The sequence below is a fragment of the Xiphias gladius genome, chromosome 12 (genome assembly GCF_016859285.1).
Source record: "Xiphias gladius isolate SHS-SW01 ecotype Sanya breed wild chromosome 12, ASM1685928v1, whole genome shotgun sequence".
Lineage (NCBI taxonomy): Eukaryota > Metazoa > Chordata > Actinopteri > Istiophoriformes > Xiphiidae > Xiphias > Xiphias gladius.
This window is the reverse complement of record NC_053411.1, coordinates 14,645,423-14,670,123: the sequence shown is the minus strand read 5'-3', so window position 1 is coordinate 14,670,123 and position 24,701 is coordinate 14,645,423. Positions and strand designations below refer to the sequence as shown.

The 24,701-nt window shown below is 37.6% G+C and overlaps 2 protein-coding genes across 5 annotated transcripts; both read left to right on the top strand.

Moving 5' to 3' along the window:
- Positions 1-5,405: 5,405 nt before the first annotated feature.
- zgc:92594 (uncharacterized protein LOC436996 homolog) lies at positions 5,406-17,237 on the top strand. Of its 4 annotated transcripts, none has more exons than XM_040141382.1 (9): positions 5,406-5,522; positions 6,935-6,977; positions 7,255-8,198; positions 9,723-9,831; positions 11,442-11,537; positions 14,009-14,242; positions 14,762-14,784; positions 15,295-15,443; positions 15,752-17,237. In XM_040141382.1, exons 3-9 carry the CDS (start codon positions 7,543-7,545, stop codon positions 16,051-16,053), a joined length of 1,569 nt encoding a protein of 522 aa, XP_039997316.1. In that variant the 5' UTR covers positions 5,406-5,522; positions 6,935-6,977; positions 7,255-7,542; the 3' UTR covers positions 16,054-17,237. The 4 variants fall into 4 exon arrangements, with proteins under 4 accessions (XP_039997316.1, XP_039997317.1, XP_039997314.1 ...); XM_040141383.1 differs by having other exon boundaries at positions 5,406-5,850; XM_040141380.1 differs by lacking the exon at positions 6,935-6,977.
- A 662-nt stretch (positions 17,238-17,899) lies between these two features.
- mrpl48 (mitochondrial ribosomal protein L48) lies at positions 17,900-23,769 on the top strand. The gene is made up of 8 exons (XM_040140363.1): positions 17,900-18,104; positions 19,412-19,470; positions 20,324-20,355; positions 20,508-20,593; positions 21,092-21,261; positions 21,904-22,006; positions 22,144-22,233; positions 23,467-23,769. Exons 1-8 carry the CDS (start codon positions 18,084-18,086, stop codon positions 23,542-23,544), a joined length of 639 nt encoding a protein of 212 aa, XP_039996297.1. The 5' UTR covers positions 17,900-18,083; the 3' UTR covers positions 23,545-23,769.
- Positions 23,770-24,701: the final 932 nt, after the last annotated feature.

Below are 24,701 nucleotides of genomic sequence, written 5' to 3'. Positions count from 1 at the left end.
CAGATCCTTGGACCACCTGATGTCATCCACGGAGGCCCCCCCTTTGAAATAAGAATGGAGCCTTTCACAGTTTTTATCAACACATCCAATCCTAGCCCTGGACATGTATGTATGATTCACCAAATTTTGGCACAGATAGCTGTGGAGCTACTAGCTGTATTAGGGATTTCCAGGAGTGCTACAGTGAAACTTATGTTCTCACTTTGTAGATATCAGGTCCAACCATATGTAAATCAGTTAATCAAAGATTTGCTGATAAAGAGAGAAATGGAAGAGAGTAGTAAAGAGAAGTTCTCAAAGTTGATTAGAGATATAAAGAAGCAAGAGAATTTTTTCAAAGCTGTAGCTGTCTTGGAAACAGCTTCAGATAAATTCAGATTGAACCCCATTTTCCCCCAAACTCTTTCCCGTCTCTATTACAATCAAAGAGACCTCCCTTACTATGGAAAAGATGAAAAATGGGCAAAGGAAGCAATTCGAAGAGCTCCAGAAAACTCTTATGTGGCTGACACTCTTGGGCAGATTTATAAGACTCGTTTGTTGAGGACAACCAAGAGTCAGAGGTATATCTTAAACATGGCAGAAAAGGCCTTCAGAGCATTTGAAGAGGTGGAGAGGAAAGCTGAGAAAGAAGAGGGCCAAGAGATGAAGGACACAGCAGGTACTTTAAGCATTTCAAATACCTTCAACAATAGAGGCTATTTTGGCTTCATTCAAGTGGCAAAGATAGCCTTTAAGAAACTTTCTGCACCAGCAATTGAAAGTTTCATCGAAAATAAAAGAATGGAGGTTGAAAAAAAGTTTGTCTTTTTTGAGTGGTACCTAACCTACTCCAAACCTAGCATGACAACTTTAGAACCATATTATTTCTGGAGGGATGTTGCACTATGTTACGAACACTACACAGCAAAAACAGCGGCTGAATCCACCAGCTTTTCAGGCCTTTTTAAATGTCTGAATTACGGCCTTTTCAAAGGGAATTCAAATGGAAGACATGTTAGATTTGAGGAGAATGAGAAAACAGTGTCTGATTTAGAGGAAATCCAAGATGTTTTGAAAACCACCTATGAGGAAGATGTTGATGATGTCGGAGTAGCAGAGAGGTACATCCTCTCCAACATCATCTTGAGCAACAAGATACCTTATTCTCCTCATCTCACCCCGGTGAAAGAACTCCAAACAATACTTCAAAGATTCTTGGGCACAAATGAGAGGTTTAGAAGCCCGGAGTTTTACCTTTTGGTTCTGCTGTTGTTTTGGCCTGACGAACAGCCTCAGGTGGTGCAAGAAGAGGATGATGAAGAGGTGGAAAAAAAGACCTCAGAAGATCATGAGTCAGAGGGCAAAACTTGGGAGGATGAAGACTGTAACAACGAACAAGAAACAAGAGGAGAGCCTGCACAACTGCCTCTTAACAACATGTTTGACCCCGACCTGCAACAGTATGTCACATTTATGGAGAAAGCGTTTAAAAGAGGAGAGCATGCCAAGTACCTTCGTGGCCGTTACCTTTTGCCTCTGTTTTTTCTGGGAAAGGGCACTGGACTCAGCAAATGGATTCACAAATCAAGGTTGGATGCAATTGTGGAAAAAAAGGTTAATGCTGACATAGCTGATGAACAAGGTAAAAGAAGTAAGAGCAAAATCTCCCGGATCAATGAAATGTGGATCAGTCGGGAAGTGTGGCAACTACCAGAAATCCAACATATCCTTCTCCCGGTCAGGTTAGAGCCCTGCCTACCTTCCATGATGTCACAGGAGCAGGAAGACCAGGAAGTGTTTGTTTGTGCTGGAAGGAAGAAAATCAAGGCTTCATCAAAGGTTGAACTGAATTCTTCAGTGTTGAGCCACACGCTTTTCTATTTGGGCTTCACCATTCAGGGTCCTGTCCTCTTCAAAGGGGAAGTTTCTCACATGTCTTGAAAATGACAGACAATGAACACTATGGGACTGTAATAAAGATGACCAACAGACCACCATTGCCATCTCCAGAGCCACGGTTTCCCAAAAAACCCCAAACAATGGAATCATTTTTTACACTATATAACTCAGACACAGATGTTATTGGTGGTGGTATATTCAAACCTACCAAAAATTATGTTTATTTACACATTCTGCAAGATCTATTTTTGTAAAATATTTTTTGTGGAATATACATATTCTTTTTTGGCTAAAAATGACTTTTTTGAAACAACCTGTCAAAACTGCAAAGGCTTTCCGGCGCTTCTGATTGACCAAGCTGGTCAACCAAACAGAAGTGCCCGCCAGTTTCTAGTTTATAGACTAGCTAGTAGCAACAATGGCTAACACAGATGAACAATTTGCTTTAAATAATATTAATTTACAGCTCAAAAATCCTTTCAGCCGGAGGACATTATCAGAAGAGCTCAAAGGGAAAAATGTGGGGCTAGACCAGCCGAAGAACTTGAATATTACACGGGACTCTTGAGGTGACCGAAAGAAGTGCTACATTCGGAGTTTTGCTAGCGAGTGGTATCAACTGAAACCACCTATTGGAAAAGTCACGCCACGCCACTGATTCTTCTTCTTATTATTATTATTACTTGAAATGGCATTCATGGTAATTTGGCAGTTAGTGTTGATTTTCTCTTGATTTTCTTTATGTTAAATATATTTTTTCAATGATTTGCTGTTTAAATACATACATAAAAATAAATAAAAGCTGTTTCATATCTACTGTATGGTAATGGCCATGCAAACTCATTTCCATTGCACTCTGTCCAAAACAAAGGTGATCGAAAGTAACCAACCTGTCAAAGCCATTTTGTCTGTCTTTAAATCTTACGAAATTGACACGATGGGATTGGGGCACAATAGTATATAATATCTTTTAAGTAATGATATGTAATATCAAAGTATAAGAAGAAAGGAAGAAAAATGTCAAATATATACGCTTTTGTCCACGATATTGTTAGATTTTTTTTCACTCATTTCAATTTATTAAATGTCAATTTATTAAAATAACACATTTATTTTACCATGAGTCCATGAGTTACCATTTAACAATTTAAAATTACATAAAAAACACAATGTACTCACAAATTTCTCCACTATCTGGAATGATATATGCAGACTAGATTTCTCCCCACGGTTATAGTATTTTTCCCTATATATTTCCATGCAAATAGACTTAAACTAAACACTAACTGTGCTGCAATAATATACCTGTTTCAGTTTGATACTGCTCTTCACAAATTACTAATACCTGGTTTAAAACAAAACTAACAGTCTCACCAGACATTCAACCAACTCTCAATACTTGCAATTTTTGATACTTACAGATACATTCTGTTCTGTATTCAAAGGGTTATGGTTAAACACCATTCCAGGATTTATTATTTTTTCCTTCAGAAATCTATTCATGACAGACTTTGAAACCACATTTAGACATTTAACAATATCTACAGAAAGGATAATAGAACAGATAATTGATTAAATGAAATATAAAATATTCAACCCATTAATAAAATGTATGTTTTTTTTCCTACAAGTGTATGACAATGAATTAAATAAATGTATAACTTCTGTAAATGAGCTAGTCCTAAAAAGGACAAACCAATAAATAAATAGATTAATGCCCAATAAATTCATAAAGAATCCTATATTTTTTCTGTATTCATTGACTTCTTTATATATTTATTTCTGTGTATTGGTTTTCTCCTTTATTTACTTCTTTACGTCCACATGTATTTATTTCTTCATACATTTATCCGGTATCACTTTTGGGCACCAATAAGAATGTATATAACCTCTGTACACATTTACAACCTCGTTGAGTTTGTGTGGAGGTCAGCCAGTCCACAGTGTCTGCCCTTTGACTCTAATTTAAGAGGAAGTACCCCAGACATTAAAAATACAGTTAAACATTTTTATTAAACATTTTTATTTATCAAATCGGGAGTGTGGGAAGAAACCGGAGCACCCGGAGTAAACCCACGCCGACACAGGGAGAAACTCCACACAGCAACAAGTTTCAGGTTTCTTGAATTATTGAGGGGATCTTGGATATCTCTTTTATCAAGTCCATAAATTAGAAGATACTGTCAACAGACATTCAAAAAAAAAAAAAAACAATTTTGGCTGTGTTTTTTGTTTGATATATCTGGCTATGAATGATATATGAACAAACTCCTCATTAAAAACCTTAGGAATATAGATAAAACTAAAACTGGAAAGTTTTGCATATGTAAGCACTACTGAAGTGGAGATCTCATACCTCAAAATTGTACTTAAGAACAGTAGTTGAGTAAATGGACTTTTCTTTCCACCGCAGCCCATAACTCATATCCTCCTCAAAGACAGTTTTAGAGGAAGTACTCGGATCCTTTATTTAAGTAAAAAATACCACTAAAATAATCTAAAAATACTCCATAACAAGTATCTGCATGGTTATATGACTCAGAAACATGTTGCCTAGCTGGTTTATTTCATTCAAAGTAAGTTTTACCAACATAACATAAATCCATTTAAAATTTACAGATGAATTTATGTAATAGCCAAAAAACAAAACAAAACACAAATGTCCTATGTCACACATTTTTTCCATTAACAGCAGTACTAAGTGGCCTTTACTTCTGGAAATTAACCTAGTTATAATTCGGACCTGCAAGCACATTCCTCACACATGCCTGGCACTTTCACAACACAACAATATAAAACTAAGGATTTCAACCGTTTCTAATGCACAATGAAAGAAATTTAACAGACTTGTGGAAACAGAAAAATTAGCTGATTTCAAAATTGTGCCTGGAGGCTTCTGGATCATATGATGGACTGAAAACTATTGGCAACCAATATACGGGGATCAGATAGTAAACATATCATAGTCTAACTTGATTTGTTCTTATTCATATTTATTATATATATATATCATTCATATAGTATTAGTTGCAGTCCTGTGGGGAATCACAGGAAATTTTAGAAAACACATCAACAAATTAGAAAACAGAACAAGAACAAAAACACAAAACTTCGGAAAAAACAACATTTTAGAAGACACAATTAATTAACAAAACACAACAACAAATCAAAAAACTTTCTCAAAACACAAAGAAACAGAAAAAACTAAATGTTAGAAAAACACATTGATGAATTAGAAAACACAAAAAAATGCAACATATTAGAAAATACAACAACATTTCAGAAAACATTTACAAATTAGAAAACACAACTTGCAGTATGTTGCTGTGTTTTCTGATTTATTAATGTGGTACAACCAGCGTTGTGCTTGGCATAAGTGATGGATCCAAACACTTCTTCCACCTCTTGTTAAAAGCTGATTTGAATGAATAATATTGTGTAATAATTGCATTAATATTAATAACATCTTACAGCGACCCTAGAAATTGCGACGACATTCATGTCGCAGCGCCCTCGGTGGTCGAACCATTTACGGTTGAACATACTGTAACGGCAGGATTTTCCGAGGATCCCTGAAGGGATCATTTCCCCCGCATCAACACTGCCAGCTTCCCCGAAGCGTCCGTTCGTCTGTCGCACAGGTGTGTGTGTCGGCTCGTCCTTTTGGTGTCAAATGCCGAAAACTCTAGATGAGAAACTAAGTGCCCGATGACTGGAAAATGTCCTGGTACTCTTAAAGCGGCCGGGACTGTTTGCGGAACCTGTGGAAAAAAAAAAAAAAAGGGGGGGGGCAGCAGAGCTAACCGGTCGTAACGTTAACATGTTAGCCCCAGCACGACAGGTGCACCGCGGCGTCGAGATTTGAGACGTTAGCCTCGTCTTGTGTGGATAGAGACAGCTCTTACAGCTCCGGAAATCAGGTGTTTCGGCGTTGTACGAAGGCAATATATACGTACTTATATTATTAAGGTAAGCGGCGTGAACAGCGTGTCCGTCTAGCCGTCGTATTTTGCCTTAGCTCATCACTGCCCCAGGAAACAAGTCAAGCTAACTGGGAGTCAAGTCAAGTAATTGTTGGTTGACCCCCTTAACCTAACAGCTAGTGCGGCCATTAGGAAAAACATGCTAAATAAACGGTTATAATTAACCGGTAACCGTTGTCAGAGCAGCTTTACAGGCCTTTGTCGCATCTGAGGCTGACATGTGGAGGACTGGAAACCACCGCTGACTAACGCGGACGCCAGTTTTTTTTTTTTTTTTTTTTTTCTCTTTTTTTTGTCTCATGTAAACAACACAGAAGCAGGTTATCTTGAGGTCAGAGCCTTGAAACAGGGTAGAGCCTGTTTTTCAACAAGCAGGACGAAATGACCTTGCTTCCGCGGGTGTCACCCTAAAGGCCCTGGAAGGCTGCAGTTACTTTTTAAACATATACAGGAGCAAGGAAGTGATAGTGATACTCCGATTTCTGGGTAGAGAAATCACTCTCGTGTGCTCATAAAAATAGTTGAAATAAGTCTAATGCTACTCAGTCACAGGTGGTGTAAGCCCATTTAGAGCTCTTTTCCTTATTTTCTGATTTGCAGCTCATTTTCACAGTTAAGCCCTGAATTGTTTTGTCTATAAATTGACCAAAATAGTGAATAACGCCACTTATAATTGCCCAAAGCTCAAGGGGATGTATTTAAGTTACTTGCTTGGTACAAACCGTGAGTCCTAAACCCAAAGATATTCAGTTTACAGTCACGCGTGATAGAGGAAAGCAGCAAATTTGCAAATTTTTTGGCATTTTTGCTTTAAAAAAAAAAAAAAAAAAGACAAACGGTTGATTCATTGAAAGCTGCAATTTTTTTTTCAGTTGTCTAATCAAGTAATCAACTTAAGTTTCAGCTTTAATTATATGAACAAAGAGGGCTGCAACTAAGGATTATTTGAATTCAAGGTTAAAATATTAGTCAGTTAATCCATTAGTCGATTGACAGAAACTAAATTGCCAACTATTTTGATAATCCCTTGTTCTTCAATAATACATGTCAAACATTTGCTTCCTTTCTAGCTTCTGAAATGTGAAGATTTGCTGCTTTTCTTTGTTCCATTTAGTAAGTTGAATATCTTATTGTTTTGGACTGTTAGTCTGAGAGAAAATGTAATTCGAAGACATCACCTCAGGTTCTGGAAAACTGATTTTTTAAAAATCATTTTCTGATATAGTCTAAATGATTAATTGACTAATTGAAATGAGTCTGACCAACTCTAAGGTATTCAATTTACAACAATATACTTAAAAGTTTTATTCTGTTATATGTGTTATCATCTAATTGATGAATGCACTTTCAGCACTTCTATTAAAGCAACCTTTTCATTTCATGTTTTCAGCAAACTGAACTCTACAGAGAGAAACCTGCAGCCTCCTTTCCCTCTTCCCCTCTACCCTGTTAGGCCCCTCTATCTCTCCAGTCATCACTCTCCTCTCCCAGCCTCTCTTTTCTACCTACCTCCATCTATTTCTTGATTTATTTCACCTTTCACCATCGTATATCTCCACCACTTCCTCATCCCCCTCACTCTGATCCATCCTCATCTTTCTCATCACTTTTTGCTTTTCCCCCTGTACATTCACTCATCTCCAGGCCATCTCTCTGGCCTCACAGCCTGAATACTGACATGGCCTTGGCCAAGTCAGAGTCCAGTGTCCTGCAAGAGGAGCTCACCTGCCCAGTGTGTCTGGACTTGTACCGCGACCCCTTCTTGTTGCCGTGCGGCCACAACTTCTGCAAGACCTGCCTCGATCACCTAAAGCAGCAAGCAGAGCGAGGTCGCCTCCGTTGTCCAGAGTGCCGCGACAGCCACCGGTGTAGCACCAACTTTCAGAAAAATTTCAAACTAGCCAATATTGCTGATGACTACCGTCACCGGCGCAGAGCTAGCACTGCAGCTGCTACAGCTTTAAAATCCAGACATTTGCTGTCGTCATCGCTGGTGGCGCAGCAAGCCAGGAGTGTCTTTGCTGTCCCATGTGACTACTGCCCCTCAGTTGCCGCCGAGGCATCACGCATCAGTGCTGCCGGAGGCGAGTCTGCTGCTGCTTCTGATTCTCAGGAAGGAAGTGATAAGCAGGAAGCAGCTGCTGCTGCTGCTGCCACTGCTGCTGCTGTTGTGTCAATGTTTGCGGTCAAGACGTGCCTAAAGTGCGAAGTGTCTATGTGCCAGGAGCATGTGAAGCCACATCTGGAACTACCGGCGTTCTGCGAGCATCCACTGACAGAACCGATAAATGACTTCTGGAAAAGGAAGTGCCCAGAGCATGATGAGATATACAGGTAGGAGGCATGGGTACTCATACATTACTATATTAATATTTTTGAGTCAAATTCTGCTTTTTTGATACCACAGGGTTTTGATCTAGGGTTTCTGTAATCAACCATCCTCCTATTAGATGGCAAAAAAATAATACAGAGATGCATAAATTTCTCTGTCCCAATATCAATTCAGATACCTCAACTCAGGGTACCTGCTGATGCTGATTCCAGATCTGACCCCAGTGCTCCCTTTACCCCCAGAGTTTAAAATATGTACAATGTGCTGCATGGAACTTAGTATGATCATTTTTATCCTTATACAGTATCATGTTTGTGTTTGGGGCTGCAGCTAACGATTATTTTCATTATCAATTGTTCTGCCAAATATTGTCTCAAATTGGTTTGTCTGAAAATTTCTGAGAATAGAGAAAAATTACGATTTTAATTTCCCAGAGCCTAGGCCCTCAATCCAAAACCTCAAAATACTCAGTGAAGTATCACAAAACAAAACAAAACAAAAAAAGAAAACAGCAGCAAATCCTCACATCTCAGAGCCGGGACCAGTAAATGTTTCACATTTTAGTTTAAAAAATGACTTACAAAATCATAATAATTGATTAAGTTGCTGCTGATTAATTAACTAATGCATTTCAGTTGTATTTATGTTATAATTTTTATAAACTAATGAGGCCAAAGATTGCTGTGGCACTAAAGACTGCTATGACTGAATACATGTAACTGATTTATTATTAATACAGAATTTTTATAATGACATTATGACGAAACTGTCATTGTATTGTGGATCATTTAATGTACTGCATAATTATCATCGTAAACTCCCATTTTTATCCCTCAGTGCCGGTGGAAAACATAATGCGAGGAAGTCACCGTAACCTAACAAAATAGGTTTTTGGTCATAACTCAAAAATTCATATGCCAAAATTTTACTCAAAAGTCTAATAGGATGCAATGATTAAGTGATGACATTTTATATACAAAAGGTCAACTTCACTGTTACAACATAATGTTCTGCAAATACACTTAATACCTTTTATTAAATCCACTCACTTGTTTTAATGTTGTGGAGGATCAGTGTATATGCTTGCTTTGTGCACTCATGTTATCTGTTGTTTGTGGTTTTCAGAGAAATTCTTGTTTATAAACCTCAAGGGAATAAAATGTTGCAAAATAGCTGCTCAAAATATCTATCGTCAGAATAGCGAAATTGTATTTACCATGATGATTGTGGAAGAATAGTTTTTTTTTCTAATTTTGTTGCTTGGATCTTACTACAGGTTGAGCAGCCTCAGTGTAGAAACACTGAGGCTGCTCAACTAATTGTTTTGCATACTTTTATTCCTCGTACAAAACCAAAACAAACAAAAATGTTTTACAATAACCTGTTTTTTTCCATTTCATATTTTTCTAACAGTGGTGGGTTTTTCGGCAGTATTGGAGTACCACTTCATTAGTGAGTGCAGTTCTGTCCTTCTGTCAGTTGGAAGTTTGATCTGAATCTTGTTTTTATTTGGTATGCAACTCCAGATACTACTGCATGGTCGATAAGGTGTGCGTGTGCAACGCCTGCACCATAGAAGGAGAGCACTCAGGACACACAATGAAGACCCTGAAAAACACAATGAAGGATCTCAAGGTATACTTACCGTCATGGTCTCTACGCAGCCTATATTATTATTTGAAATAAGTTAGGAAATTCCCGCTTCTGTTTTTGGAATAGCTCAGGAAACTCTGAAAAGCATGCGTGTGGCTTCCATCCACATCTCATATAGTCATATTTGTGGTTAGATTAGCTGAATTATAATGTTGAAATTAGTTTTATAACACAAAATATTTCAAATTCAGATGATGGTACTCTGAAATGAACATGTAGGAGCTCAGAGCTTGGAGTTTTGAATCTTTCTCCATTCAGTTTAACTACATTTTCATTGTTTGGCTCAAACAAAGTCCTGCGATGAGTCTGGAATCCTAATGAATGAACATTGTCAGTTGTTGTAGTGTCTATGGCTGCGTGTAAATGAATGGAAGAGTCACATGACTTTATGGTCTTTCTACAGAAGAGTTAAACCACTTCCTGTGCTTCTATTCTGCACAGATTGTGAAGTTGAGAGGCTTCCAGCTTGTTGCTGTGGATTCAGTGCCTAACCTGTTGAATTCATCATGTCGCATAAAGGGCATCAGGGGAGAATCAGCCGATAACCAGCCAATAATCAATCTTTGCAGACTAACTTATTATACTGTAATAATAGATTTTTCAGTTTCAACAATCAAAATTCTCCAGCAGTGTTTCCCTGTGTTGGTGGCTAGATGGACTTATAGGACAATGAAAGAACCTCCGCTGATGAGTTTTCTGCTCTGATTACCTCATATGAAGTTTGTGTACTTCAGAAAGATTAAATTAATTGGTAACGCTAAATTTTATCAGTCCCGTATTTTCCAGCTTATTTCCTAGAAATTTTACTCAGAATTTCCTAAAACGTCCCTGGTATTTAGCTATAAATTACAAAGAATTTTCCAAGAAAGACCTACGCAATTTGTTCCTAATTATGAGAGAAATGGAGAAAGTATTGTGTTGCTACAGTTGTTAAGTACTGGAGTAATCAGACTCTGTATAATTGTAGTAACAAATCTTGTTTCATTCAGTGTTTTTCTCCTTGTCTTCCACGGTCGAAAGGTCTAAGTTAAATAGCTGATGGTGTCTTTTACAGTGGATAATTTCATTTTCAAGAAATATTTAAAGTGGAAAAAAAGCAATTTTTTGAGATTTATCAGTCTTGAGAATTGCAAAACTGGCATCTCTGTTCCAGGACGTGGTGCTCTGTCGTGGGCACAACTCTATTCAGTCACTTCACATTTGTGATCTTTTCAGCGAATAGCTGAGAAAACTAATCAGAGCAGAGATAAGCCAGAATCATCTATGGAGGAACTGCAGTATTAGTTCCATATAAAATAATGTAATGATAATACTGTTAGCTCTTTATTGTTACTGCTATTCAATAGCAAATTCAAAGGCATAAAATGTGGAGGCAAGATATTTCAGTGGGTGGGGAGCTTTTCTGGTGGAAGTCCACGTGACTTTTCAAAGCCATTGTAAGCATCTCTTAAGCAAGTATTTGTCATTGGTTCAGTAGCAATCAATCGCACTTTCAATCCCTACACTGACATATTTGTGTTTTGGAAAAAACAAAAATCTTAAAATCTACTATGACACATGTCACTGAGCCATTGTCTCCTCATGTTCACCAGGGCACGCTGGATAAGCAGCTGTACAAGGTTGAAAGGAAGTACAGCATGGCAGAGAAAAAACTCCAGGAGCAGAAGGAGAAGGAGAGACAGAATAAGGTAAAAATGGCGCACATTTAAAGTTCAACAGGCTTAACAGATTTGATAACAGTTTAATATTTGACCATTTGAAGCATATGTTTTTAATGTTTCTGTGATCACGGTTCATGGTAGTTACAGTGTTTACAGCACATTTTATTCTGTACTGGTTTTTCATATATAGTTGTTCAATTCTTTTGGTATCTCCAGTTCTACATTGGAAGCCATGTTCTGCATATAAATGGGAATTAGGGCTGCAAACTGATGATTTTAATTGTCGATTAATCCAGTGGATAATTTTTTTTATAATTTATTAATCATTTCGTCCATAAAATATCTGAAAACGATGAAAAAAGGCTGTTACAATATCCTAGAGCCCAAGGTGATGCTAGTAAATACATTGTTTATTCATCCAAACAGTCCACAACCCCTTAATATTCAATACACACCAAGATTGAGAAGCAAATTCTAACAATCCACACATGAATTGTTGACACTGCCCCCCATTCAGGAAAGTTACAAGTACTGCCACAGTTAGATTTGAGGCTAAATCTTAATTTATGCTTAATTGCAATGTCTGCCTTGAAAAACAAAAGAAATTTGAAGCACACATGTTCTTAAGTATACTTTCCACTAGTAAGACTGTATATTATTTAAAATGCAACTTGCTGGAAACTTTATAGCCTCACAACCTGTAAATATTTTATTATGGTCTCATTATGACTTTTCAGGTCTAGAAAATGCTTCTATTTTCTCATTTAATTTTTTTGGATTTATTTTGTATTTGTGTATGCATTACATAGAAAATAGCATCATTTCATAAATGATGCTATTTTCATTTCATAAACCGTTTCAGCACCATGGACAGCAACATTAAGATTAAGTGTTGGCTCTCTCTGAAGTTGCTATAATAGGAGACATATAAAAATGAAAATATAAGTAAACTTGTGCTAAGCAAACACTTGTGACCTCTGTTTAACTTATAATTTATGAGGCTAGGGAGTAGGGATGGGAAGTTTTTTTTGTTTTTTGTTTTTTACGATTCGATACATGAAATGGGGTATGCGATTCAATTCAATCATGATACAATTAACAGTTCAATAACAACAATCTATGATGGCCGAATACTTGTGCTTTATTCCTCTTTATTCCCTTTTCTGGCACTGGTGTAATATGTAAAAAAAAAACAAACAACATATATGCAGCAAAACACAAATAATAGTACTCAATAATAAGACAGCTTCAGATAATAAAAAAAAAAAAATGGTCAAATAAAATAATAAATTCTCAAAATAAATTAGGTTAAAGACATAATTTGTAATTAAAATAGAATCCTAAAATTAGAAACTTTCAAATACAATGTCACAATGTTGTGATATGGCCTGTCCAGCTCCCATTCCACTACAGCCAGGTTAAGAACTTCTGCAACGTTAGCTCCTGTATGCGATTCAAACAGAGGGCGAATTAGCAAGACGTAGCTAGCCACCTCCCAGTTCCCCCGCATAATGTGCGCTGTTATTGTGGTATAGCTTTGACTAGCGCGGGAGGTCCCGCCCATCTGGTCTTAGCAGAAGGCTGTTAGCCTCTTTCAAGCTTTCCATAGCTTCTCATCTTGCCTCTCTTTATGGATTTGATGTGACTACATTAGAAAAGTGTTTTCTTGATGGAATTTGGTATTTCAGCTCCAGTACTGCGAACAACTTTCTAAGGCCCTTGCTTTCGACTACAGAAAATGGCCGTAGGTCACTAACGATAAAGTTGCCAATTGCTTTAGTTATTTCTTTAGCTCACAAATGGGTTGTGGAAGAGGGGAACAAAACGATTTCAGCAGTGTTGTTTGGTCCTGAAGCAGTTTTTCAGGGGGAAGTACTGAGACAACCGTGACGTCACTGCCGGTGGTACATTTTCTATCCCTGTATTACTAACGCTATCAATATATTACGATTTTGTATCGTAATATATTGTATTTCGATACATTTTCCCATCCCTAGTACTGAGAGTTAGTAGCATTTGCAAAACATAAATACACTGTAAAACACTGTAAACTGGTTAAATTTAAAAATGTAATTTCCTTGCTGCCTTAAAAATGTGAGTTAACTGAACTAATCTTGAATAATTTATTCAAAGTATAATAAATGAGTTGTTTTAATGTAAAATTTAAACTGAGTTAATTTCACTGAACTTGAGAAAACAAGTGAAGATGACAGTTTAAGATGTGACACAGTATATTATATATAAACATTGCATTATTTCAAATCATTCCACATCAAACCGGATCACATCAAGTTTTAAAAACCAGAACATTTTAAGTTGATACAACGTGAAATTAATAAAACAAATATTTACAATAAATTAGGGAAAAATGATTGTTTGACTCTACCTGTGTAATGTTTTACAATATATTGTGAACTTTTTTCTAAAATAAAAGCACTGTCGTCCTGATCACATGCTGTGGTCCTTCTCGTTTCCTTCCCATCACTTCCCTCATCTAGAAGTTTATGGATGACTCTGAGCAGTGCTTGACCAGACTGGGTGAAGAGATGAAGGCCAGAGTACTCAGCTTTGTCAACAGACTGCGAGAATGCACACGCACTCACTGCGACACCAACGGGCCGGCAATTCAGAAGAACATATCCAGGATCTGCCAGGACCAGGCCCGTCTCCAGGAGGCTCGCTGTGGCATCGAAAGCCTCATGCAGGAGAACGACCCTTTCCGCTTCATCGAGGTGAGCCGCATGGCTCAGCACTGTCAAGCTGTTTGATTGTTTTGGTTCATTTAGCACAAATCACATACACTTTACATCACTGCCAACCTTTTCCCCAAGTATAATAAAAAAAAAAAAAAAAATACGTATTGGAACTTGCTTGTGCTTTCTAGTTAATAGGGTAAAACATGCGTTTTATCCTTTATCCTTTATGTGAACTGAGATAAATTCTAAGCACTTCCCATTATTGTTTTCTACTATAAGCAGATATTTGATACGTGTAGTTTCTCATGTAATAGCTCTAGGTGGAAAGTCTTCAGCTTTAGAACAATGACAAAAACTATGGCAGCTGTATTTCTGTAATACATAAATACATCACAATAACAGAAACATAATTTGAAGCTGAAATTTTTAGTAGATTCCTTCAATAAATTACTACTATTACTGATGATATTATTATGGCTGCAGTATGGCTGATTTAGAAAATCTGCTTTTTGTATAATTTGAGTGTCCGAACATCTGTTTTTGTCACTACTTCAGGCATACAAGACAACAGGAAAACAGTAAGTACTGCTTCTATATTTATTCAGGACTGAAACTAACAATTATTTTCACTACTGATTCATGTGGCTGATTATTTTTTTGATTGAGCATTTAATCGTTTTGTCGATAAAATATCAGAAAATAGTTTAAAATGCCCTTTAAAATTTCCCATAACCCAAGGTGATTTATTTTGATATTTTTTGTTTTGACCAACAGTACAGAACCCAACAATATTCAGTTTACTGTCACATATTACAGCAAAACCATCAAATCTTGACATTCAAGAAGCTGTAATCAGCATATGTTTGGCCTTTTTGCTTAAAAAATGATTAAACATCAAATCAATTATATTTGCAGAAGAATTTTACATTGATCAATTTATGGACTAATTGTTGCAGCGCTATATTTATTATGACGTGTACAGATGAAAAAATGTAAACGAATTAAAAATGTGTCTTGAAATTTGAAATTTCAATTAAAAAAAAAAAGCCCTCATGAAAGGTTTGTGCGTGTGTGTGCGTGTGTTTTAGGTGCCGTAGGAAGCTAAGAAAAATCATGTTCTACCCAGAATACGTCGACATGGAGACAGAGGTTCTTGTAGCAATGATGGAAGAAGAAATGAGAAAATTTCTTGATGAGGAACTACCATGCCACATTGTTGCTGCCATTAATTCCCTGTGTAAGTAATTTAGAGGAGCTGTGTTCCCGCAAAGCTGCAATTTTCACCTAAATTTACCTGACAAAATAGTTTTTTTTTTTTTTTTTTAAATTTCAGTTCTGCTGGACTTACTGAGCATTTTGGTGGTAATTGTGTCAGTTTGTCACAATGAGCCAACTCTTTACACGACACATTGTAATTTAGTCTTTTTTTCATATAAAAATCTTGATTAGTGCAGTTGCAAAGTATCAGATTACATAAGGTAATAGGTGTCAGGGTTCAAAAAAAAAGAAAAGAGAGAAATTTTAAAAATTGTGTCCACCCATCAGGTCATCTTTCAGATCTCGAGGAGGAGGAGGAGCAGGAGGAGAATGAGGAAGAGGCTGCGGAGGAGGACGATGACGATGACCTCGACGACACCAGCGAGGAAGAAATGAGGAGTGAGGGAGAGGAGGAGGAAGACGAGGAAGATGAGGAAGAACATGACCAGATTGAGTTGGCTGATGAACTTTACAGCCCAGAGGAGGAGGAGGAGGAGGACGAGGAAGAGGAGGAGGAGGAGGAGGAAGAGGAAGAGAGTGGAGAGGAAGAAGTTGACGAAGACGAGGATGAGGAAGAGAGAGGAGTTTAACCGAGGACACAATTTGTTTACATATATTTTTACACCTTTTGAAGCACTTTGAATTTGATCCTTAACTGGGAGAGGGCAACAGATGTTACGATTGGACATCTGATTCAGTGTTGCAACCATCTTCTCTTTGAATGTCCCACATACAGTACAAGACTCGAGCAGCTGCCACATTTTGCCTCACACCCTCCCACAATATTCTGAGACATACTGGATGATAACGGAGCTTTGATTCAGCTGGATTTACTACTACACTGAGAATCTCATGCTAGACCTGTGTTGCATTCTGGTGAACTTTAATTAAGGTGCTCTATATTCGAAAACATTTGCTGTATATGTAAGCACATGAATGTGAATGTCTAATGACAGAACGTTGCTGTAAGGACTCAAACACTTCAAAATTGAATTTGGCAAAACCTATGAACATCAGTGATGCCAGATTGTCAACCAGTACTGTAAAAATTTTACAAAATGTGAGATATTTGACTTTACAGCACTGACGGATTTGATTTTAATTTGTCTTGAGACCTTTCAGATGAATTTTTGATAAAACAAGCACTAGGCAGAGAGTGGTCTCTTACACACAAAGCTTCTGAAATGATTTTAATTCAAATTTACCAGGCATAGATACAAAAATGTCTGAAATCCTCGAGTTTCCCAGTTTTCCATCACCATAGAAAGCCTTTTGGTTCAGACTCCTTGTAAACAGGCCAAAGTTTTGACCTGAAAAATACAAGGTTAAGCTAATACACCAGGCCAGTAACAGTCTACTTGAATGAGTCCTGTGTGTATGGATTGTTATGATTGTTTAAATAATGCTGGAGGTGAACATTGCAAGCCAAAGAGTGAGGATGGAATTTTGTTTGCTTGGCATGGTGTTAGAAAAGGAAATGCAGTATGGTAGAAAAAGTTTACGTAGGGTAAGGGATGACTTTGCTTTTCAAAATTCATAGTGCTTTAAAAGCAGTTAATGCATTGTTTAAAAAAAGTCAAATATTCCTATGCACTCTTCATACATTATTATTAAAATATCATTTCAGGTGATGTGGAATTTTGCACTTTACTACATAAAATTCTATGTAAGGCCTGAAATATTTGAATGTTGAAAGCTGATTTTTATTTTGATACGATTGGTTTTGTGAGGGGCCAAACTAAAACAATTAATACATAAAAATAAAGCCTGTTGAAATGTGTACAGTGGTCTAGTCATTTTATGGTAGTTCTGAAATATGAAAAAGACAAGTGTACACAGTTAAACTAACAGTTTGATACCTTGTAGACCAAGTCTAGGAGAAGGTTTTAAAAATTGAGAACTGGAGTCTGTTGCCTGGTTTGCCATCTTGTTTCAGTTCATTTTTTTTTTTTTAAATCTCTGAAAAATCTGCTGTGGGCGGTGATTCAGGGGTCTGAAGTCAGGCTACAAAAGCAGTATTTATAGTAATCAAAAGAAGAAGTCAGCGACTAAGAATAGAAGGTTTAAACTTTACATGTACAGCAGCTTTCAAAACAAAGTTACAAGGTGCTTTATGCAGGGAAAATCAAAACATTCAGGATTACAAATAAATAAAAACATGCGATCAAAAAACGAGGCAATGAAATGCACTAAAGTGAGATGAGATAAAAAGGACAATATAAGATAGAAAAATGCAGCATAGATTAATAACCTTTTATATTTAAATATACATTTTAAGAAGTGATTTGAAATCTCATTAAAAAAATTAAAAACTGTATTTTAAATAATTTTCAATTCACATTTACAAACTTTACACTTAAACACACAAATACACATCACAGCTTGATCTGAATGGTCTGAACGTGACTCCGGTCCCCGGAACGTTTGTTCTGGCGTGTTTAACCGACGGTTAAAAGTAGAGCGCGGATTGGTTTCCTGTGAGCACTTCCGGCGTTAGCGGCAGCAGTCAGTGCATGTGTTTTGGATTTGTATTTATTAAAGTTACATGTAGCTGAGTCACTGAACCACAACACACAAATCGTGTGTTTTTCCTTAAATACGGACAAAGCGAGATTGAGCTATGAATCCCGTCTTTCGAAAGGTAGGAAGTTTTTGTTTTTTCCCTCCGCTAAATGTTTTTTTTTTTTGGATAGAGGTCACACAGCAGCGATTAGGAGCGTCTCGTAGTTTAAGTCGTTTTTAGCTCTTTCCACAGCGTGCTACATTATTATCTCTGTGTGTAATAGTTTCAGATTGAACAGTAGCAAACGGAAGATTATTTTCATGAGGTTTTGGATTCATCATGAGGATCACAAGTAGCCCTGACCCAGGGTGATGTCTCAAAATGACTCATTTGTCCGAAACAACAATAGCCCCCCCATATATATATATAATATAAAAAAAGGAAGAAATAATGGAATTAAAATGGGGTAAAGCGGAAACTGGTAATTAGCTGATGAACAGTTAGCTTTGTTTCCTTTCCTAATTGTTAACCCAGAAATGATCAGATGAGAAAATCGTTTAATTTACTTTTGAGGTTCAAATTAATCAACTGGCCAATCACCAATTATTTTTCTCGAACGATCGATTAACTGCTCAGTCTATAAAGCATCAGACACCGTTGCATTTTTCCTGCAGCCCAGGGTGATGCTATCTTATATCTTAAGTCTGACCAACAGTCTAAAAGCCAAAGATATCCAATGTATTAAAGTGTTAAGACAAGGAAAAGCACCAAATTCTCACAGTTGAGAAGCTGGAACCATTACATTTTTGCTATTTCTGCCTGACAACTCAAACGATTAATCAACCATCAAAATAGCCGCTGATTAATTTTGTGATGATCGATTAAGGACAGTACACCCCGAAAGCCAGTAAGACTCGATTCACATTTCACCTCTCCATGCAGTTTGAGTGTAAAGGCTTAGACTAGGGCTGTAAGTAAAGAATATTTTCAGTACTGATTAATCTGCAGATTATTTTTTTGATTAATCGATCAGTTGTTTGGTCTATAAAACGTTATAAAATGGTAAAATATGCCCATCAGTTTCCCAAGGTGATGCTTTCAGACATTCCAAAACCCAAAAATAGTCATTTCACAACATTTTAAAACAGATTTTAAAAAAAAACTGGGTAGATGTACTTCAGCTGAAGGTAGTTACCAGTGAAATTGTCTTGTGATTATTCTGAATAACTGTTGAGATATTTATGTGCAGAAAAAAAATTAAATTAAATTCAACCTTATGTGTGTTCTGCATTAGAAATCTGCTTTCAAAAATACCTAATATTAGTGCACCCTGGCAGACTGGCTTGACTGTAATTGAAAGGCGCAATGCGTTACATTGTTAAATCCAGAATACTGAGAAGACCATGTTGTAAATGTGACAGCTGGCGTTATCCTGTTTTGTCCAGTTGCAGGTGTCTTTCACACAGCAGGCATTCGTGTTAAATCAGGCACTTACATTATGCCGGTAAGTCTTTGCTTTGCTTTTTAATTCTCATGTGGTATGACGGCCTAATTTAAGACAGTATTGTAAGGGTGTTATCATTGTACTAGTTCATAACAGCGACCATAGAATCTCAGGTTAATAAGTGCACTTTTTAAATCTAAAGCTTAAAAGATTTTATTGAAACTCTTGGTTTAATTTGTCAAAGTTTTGGCAGTTTTTTTTCCTATTACTTATGAAGAGCAGTTGTGATGAAGATTTTATGCAAAAGAAAGCAGCTGCTGAGATTCAGAAGGACGGGCGACACCACTGCGGTCAGATGATCAGACAGGTTCCGAACAAGCCAAAAGTTTAGTCAGATTATTAAAAACCACTTATTTTTGGCTGTGAAACAGAATGTGAGCTCAGCCAAAGATTGATTAATCCTGTGCTGCACAAGAAAAACTGTGCGCACACATCTATGGTAAGTACATCAGCTCAGAGTAGGTCTGTAAACTGTGATGCATATTTACAACGGGCAGTTTGGGTATTAAATTTTAACGTTCACCTTTATTTTCTCTTATAAATAACTTTGTCTAATCTGGGGTTTTGTTTAAAATCTGCCTGATTGTCTGACTTCTTGCGTTTCTTTTTAGTAAAGTCGCTGCAATTCCAGATTTCAGGAGTTAAGATGAAAAAATAAGATCCAAGTTGTACTAAACGAGAACCAGCTGCAGGTGTACAAGCAGCAGTTTTTTTGTTTTTGTTTTTTTTTTTTTAGTAAAAATGACTTTGATCAACTGCTTTATTCGCAAGAATACAGAATATGTACTGGTGATATGAATCCTCTCTTTCTAATCCAGTTTCTGACTAATACTTGTACGGTTTGTATTTAAAGGGCCACACCATCAATCCAGCATCCTGTTTGGGGTAAGTAAGTCGAGACTAGTATGATTAAAACACTTGTCCTTTGCATGTAAATTACAGACAGGCTGTGGCCTGATGAATGGTTCTTTCAGATACTGAGATGTGTGGTATGTGTATACAGAATATGTACTTAAATGGACAATTGTTCTTCTCAGGCACAGCTTCTGCAAATGAAAGGCAATACCACAGCATGCCAACCCACGGGGTTGGGAGATGGAAATATCTTCTGAAAAAAAAAGTGGTAAGACTCTTGAGACTAGATGATCTATTTGGAAAAACCTTAGTTACTTCTGGCTGCAAATCATAAAAACATGGAACTCAAAATGCTCTTGTCCTAATTAATCGTCATTAATTACAAAAACATAGAGAATAAAGGGCCAGAAAATAAAACCACGTACCCACAATACATCTACGTTTAAGATTTTTAGACCTCAGTAACTCTGGCGAATTCTTTTTTTTGTTGTTGCAAACAAGCTTATCAGTATATAAAGGTTGGTGTTGGAGGTTATTTTAGAAAAATCTTAGGGTGAGGAAATATTAATGGATCTATAAGATGCTGAAAGGACGACCTTCCTCATCCTATAACTCCACAAAACATTCAGTAGTTACTGACGGCTCGGCTATTAGTCAAGCCCTCAGTATGGCTAATCTGGCTAAAATAAGAAATAAAAATACTGGTTTCGATAACGTCATAGATGGATGTCATGACGTGGTTCGTCTGTATTTGCTTTGTTTTCAGCCGAAGAAAAAGAAAGACCGGTATCAGATGAAGCCCATCGTTGCAGCGACGGACGCGGCGTACGGGACTCTGAATGTGAAGGTGTCGGGTTACGACATGACGCTGGTGGAGCGCTACGCCCAGTATGTCCACAACCTCTGCAACCGGCTCGGCATCAAAGTGGCACTGTGGTGAGGAGATTTAGAAAGACATAACACACAGATGTGAGATTTTTTTCCCAGTGGCTTCTGGTCAAGGTGTGTGTGTGTGTGTGAAAACACTGTCCGAAGACTGTTGGTTTGGTGAGGCATCTTTTTTAGTGACAGTCAGAGAACAAAGGACTGAGGATACGTGGACTAAACCAACTGTTCACATTAAAGATGATAAAATATGAATATAATACGGAGAGAGATCTTTTTGTGCTTAGATGAAATCTGGTATTTTACCACTTACTGCTGTAACTGTGCAGTAGTCTGTGTCGGATCATAACTATATGAAAGAATCAAGACATTCCACACACCATAAAACACTCGTAGTCACTTTATATACGACATTTCAGTCCTCAGACCTTCAAACAGCATCTGTGCTACGTAGATTAAGGCCAACGAGCTCTTCCAATTGTAAACAAGAATAATGAGTTTACAGATGTCAAAACATAAACTACATCATCCATTAATGTGCTCACACATACAAGGTTGAGTCAAATAGGAATCTACAACCTACAGTCCGTTAATGTGTTTCACGTCATCTTTGCAGTACAGTAGAATCAGATACATGCATAATTTTGAAGCTTTAATGATATATTTTTTTATATCCCTTTTTTTCAAATGCAGCTATGCTCTGCCGACCAAGACCACAGAGGTCATGCTAATGCAAGAGCAAGGCACCAAGATGTACACGGACGCTGTCCTAAAGACTCACGAGCGAGTCGTCCAGGTAAAACCGAGCTGGTTTGCGTTTGATCCGCTTCAAGGCTCCTTTTAGCTCTGACCCGCGCTTGCCGTGTTAGTGTCCGGAGGAAGACTCGAGGAAGAACTGGCTTCTGAACCACGTTGTTTATCTGTTTTGTCTAGTTGAGCAGTCTGAACACCACGCTGTGTCCCGTCTTCATGGACGTTCTTTTAAAGAATCAACCGGAGGGAGTTCAACTCTCTGTGAAGGAGGTGAGTGAACAGGAAGACAAAAATATGTGGAAAATTAAATGCATCTGAATAGTTTCGGAAACCCCTTATATTAAGGTTGTTGGTCAGTTAGTTACACTAAATGGCCAAATGTATGTGGACGCCCAAACATTACACCCATTGGATTGTTGAACATCTCAATTCAAAACTGTGTGCATCAATCTGCCGCTGTAACAGCCTCCACTCTTCTGGAAAGGTAACTGATGTTGGGGCTGACTGCTTGTTCCCTGTTGGCAATTCACTTTATCACACACAGTTTTTTTGGATCAGGTCAGGGGTCTGTGTAGGCCAGTCAAGTTCCTCCCCAAAAAAACTCGGGAAAGCACTTCATGAGTATCAGTGTGTATGTCGTTGCACTTAATTATGAAGAGAGCGTTATAAATTCCTGTAAAATCCTACGTGGACTTTACAGGAGACTGTTATTTTGAAGGATATAGGTTGAACGTCTGAAGGCGATGTTAATATAACTTTAGGGGAGTAAATATGTTGTTATGTAGCATTCTCTTACTTCTGTAAATATGAAAAGTTCTGTGCTGAGATTGTTTTATTTTATGAACTGCACGTATTGCACTTTCGCTAGTGTTACGTTTTTTTTTTAGTTTTTTTTTATCCTTCGTTCTGGACTTTTCCCTGGGACCTGTGAATGCTTAGTATCGCTAATAATCGCGGGGACGTTAAGATGTTTTGACGATACCATCTCTGGTGCTTTGCAGTAAATCGCTGCAAGATTGTCTTGGGGTTTGGACTGTCGAGACAATTGATCGGGTCACTCCCTCTGCTAGGATATTGTGATGGGCATTTTTTTTTTTTTTTTTCTTTTTTCTCCCCCCACTGTTCTCTGCAAGCTCAATCAAACTGCACAGTATCAGTATTGTCTAAAATACCACTGTATTCATTTTATTATTCAAGAGTTCCTTTAAGTGGAACTGACAAGCCGATCCCAAACCATGGAGAGACAGACCTAGACCCAAAGTACATAAAGGCAGGTGTATCCACATGGGAACTTAAATTGACCTCCCCCTCCCCCTGTGTAATCAGCTAACACAAGTCTACATTAAAGTTAGCCAATATACAATTTCCCCACAAGCAATGTGGGTCCTGGTTAAAAACTCTATGATGATATGCAGGCTTAAAGTAAAACATGAAAATGTATTGTAGGTTTCACCGTTTCAGTGATAATGTCCTCACCTCTTCCCTTCCTCCTTTCCCTCTCAGCACACCGAGGCTGATTACAAAGCGCGGTTCAAGGTGCGTCCAGAGCTGGAGGACCTCATGGCTCAGATGAACCAGTAGGGGCCTGTGACATTTCCAAGCTCTGATTTCCACAACTGCTCGTGACACAGATGTTACTTGTCTTAAGCGAGGAATACCGGTTTGACTTTGTTTATTTATTCCCTGGCATTCCTCAGTGAAATGCTGTTAAAGGTGATCATTTGCATTGAAATAACGGCGCACATTTATATTGGACGTTCTTCTGTGACATGGAAAATAAAATCCCTCCTGTTCTTTCCAACTTAAGACACTGTCGTAATTAATGCTTCAATTTTGTTCTTTTATTGTAAATGTTGTGCACAAAAATGGAAGAAATTTGAAGCCTTACAGTACGGGCTCACTGTTTTTTTTTATATGACTTTAACTCCAGTAGATCATGATCATATTAATACATTATGTCAAAACACTCCCTTTTCTTAAGCAGTCGGAGTAGACTGTGGTGATAACTCTTTCCCTTTTACTCACACTAAAAGCAGATTTCCATCTCCCTGAAGATGGAAATGTAACTGTCCAAAGTCTGCTCATCATTCAGTAACAGCAGCACCAGTGTTCCGGTGGCCTCGGCTGCCTGCTGTGAAAAGGTGGACCGCTTCCTTTGCAAACATTTGTGACATCTGAGGTTGAGCCTGTTAGAACGGCACGCCTGAAAGTTTTATGCAAGTCCCACAAGTCCTGCGTGGCCAGTGTGGCTCCCCTGCCTCCTGGCTGAAAGGTGGTCCAGCACCATTTGACTCTGCCTGTTCACTAATGTGAAAGTTTATCCGTTCAGGTGGGGCCCCTCTGCGAAAGTTTTCCTCCTCCTGCTCCAAAATGTATAGGATTGAAAGACTTCCCTTCGAACTGATTTGCATTGAGAACATCCAAGAGTGAGAGGGAATCTTTGATTTTGCTCCCTGCGTAAATTTCCCCACCTCTAGCAGTGGACAAGGCCGGTCCATTTGCCATCTTGGACTTTCAGCTTCTTGTATGTTAATGAATGTCAAAAAAAAGAAAAGATTTAGCATCAAAACCTTTTTGTAAATTACGATTTAAAAATAAGACAGATCTGTTTATAAAAAAATGAAGCACAAAATAAAATACCCAACAGTATAAGTAGCAGGTAGCCTAAAATAAACCTCACCATCGCCAGCTATGAAGGTTCCTTACATGTTAATGTGTCAGTAACAGCAATAATGTAA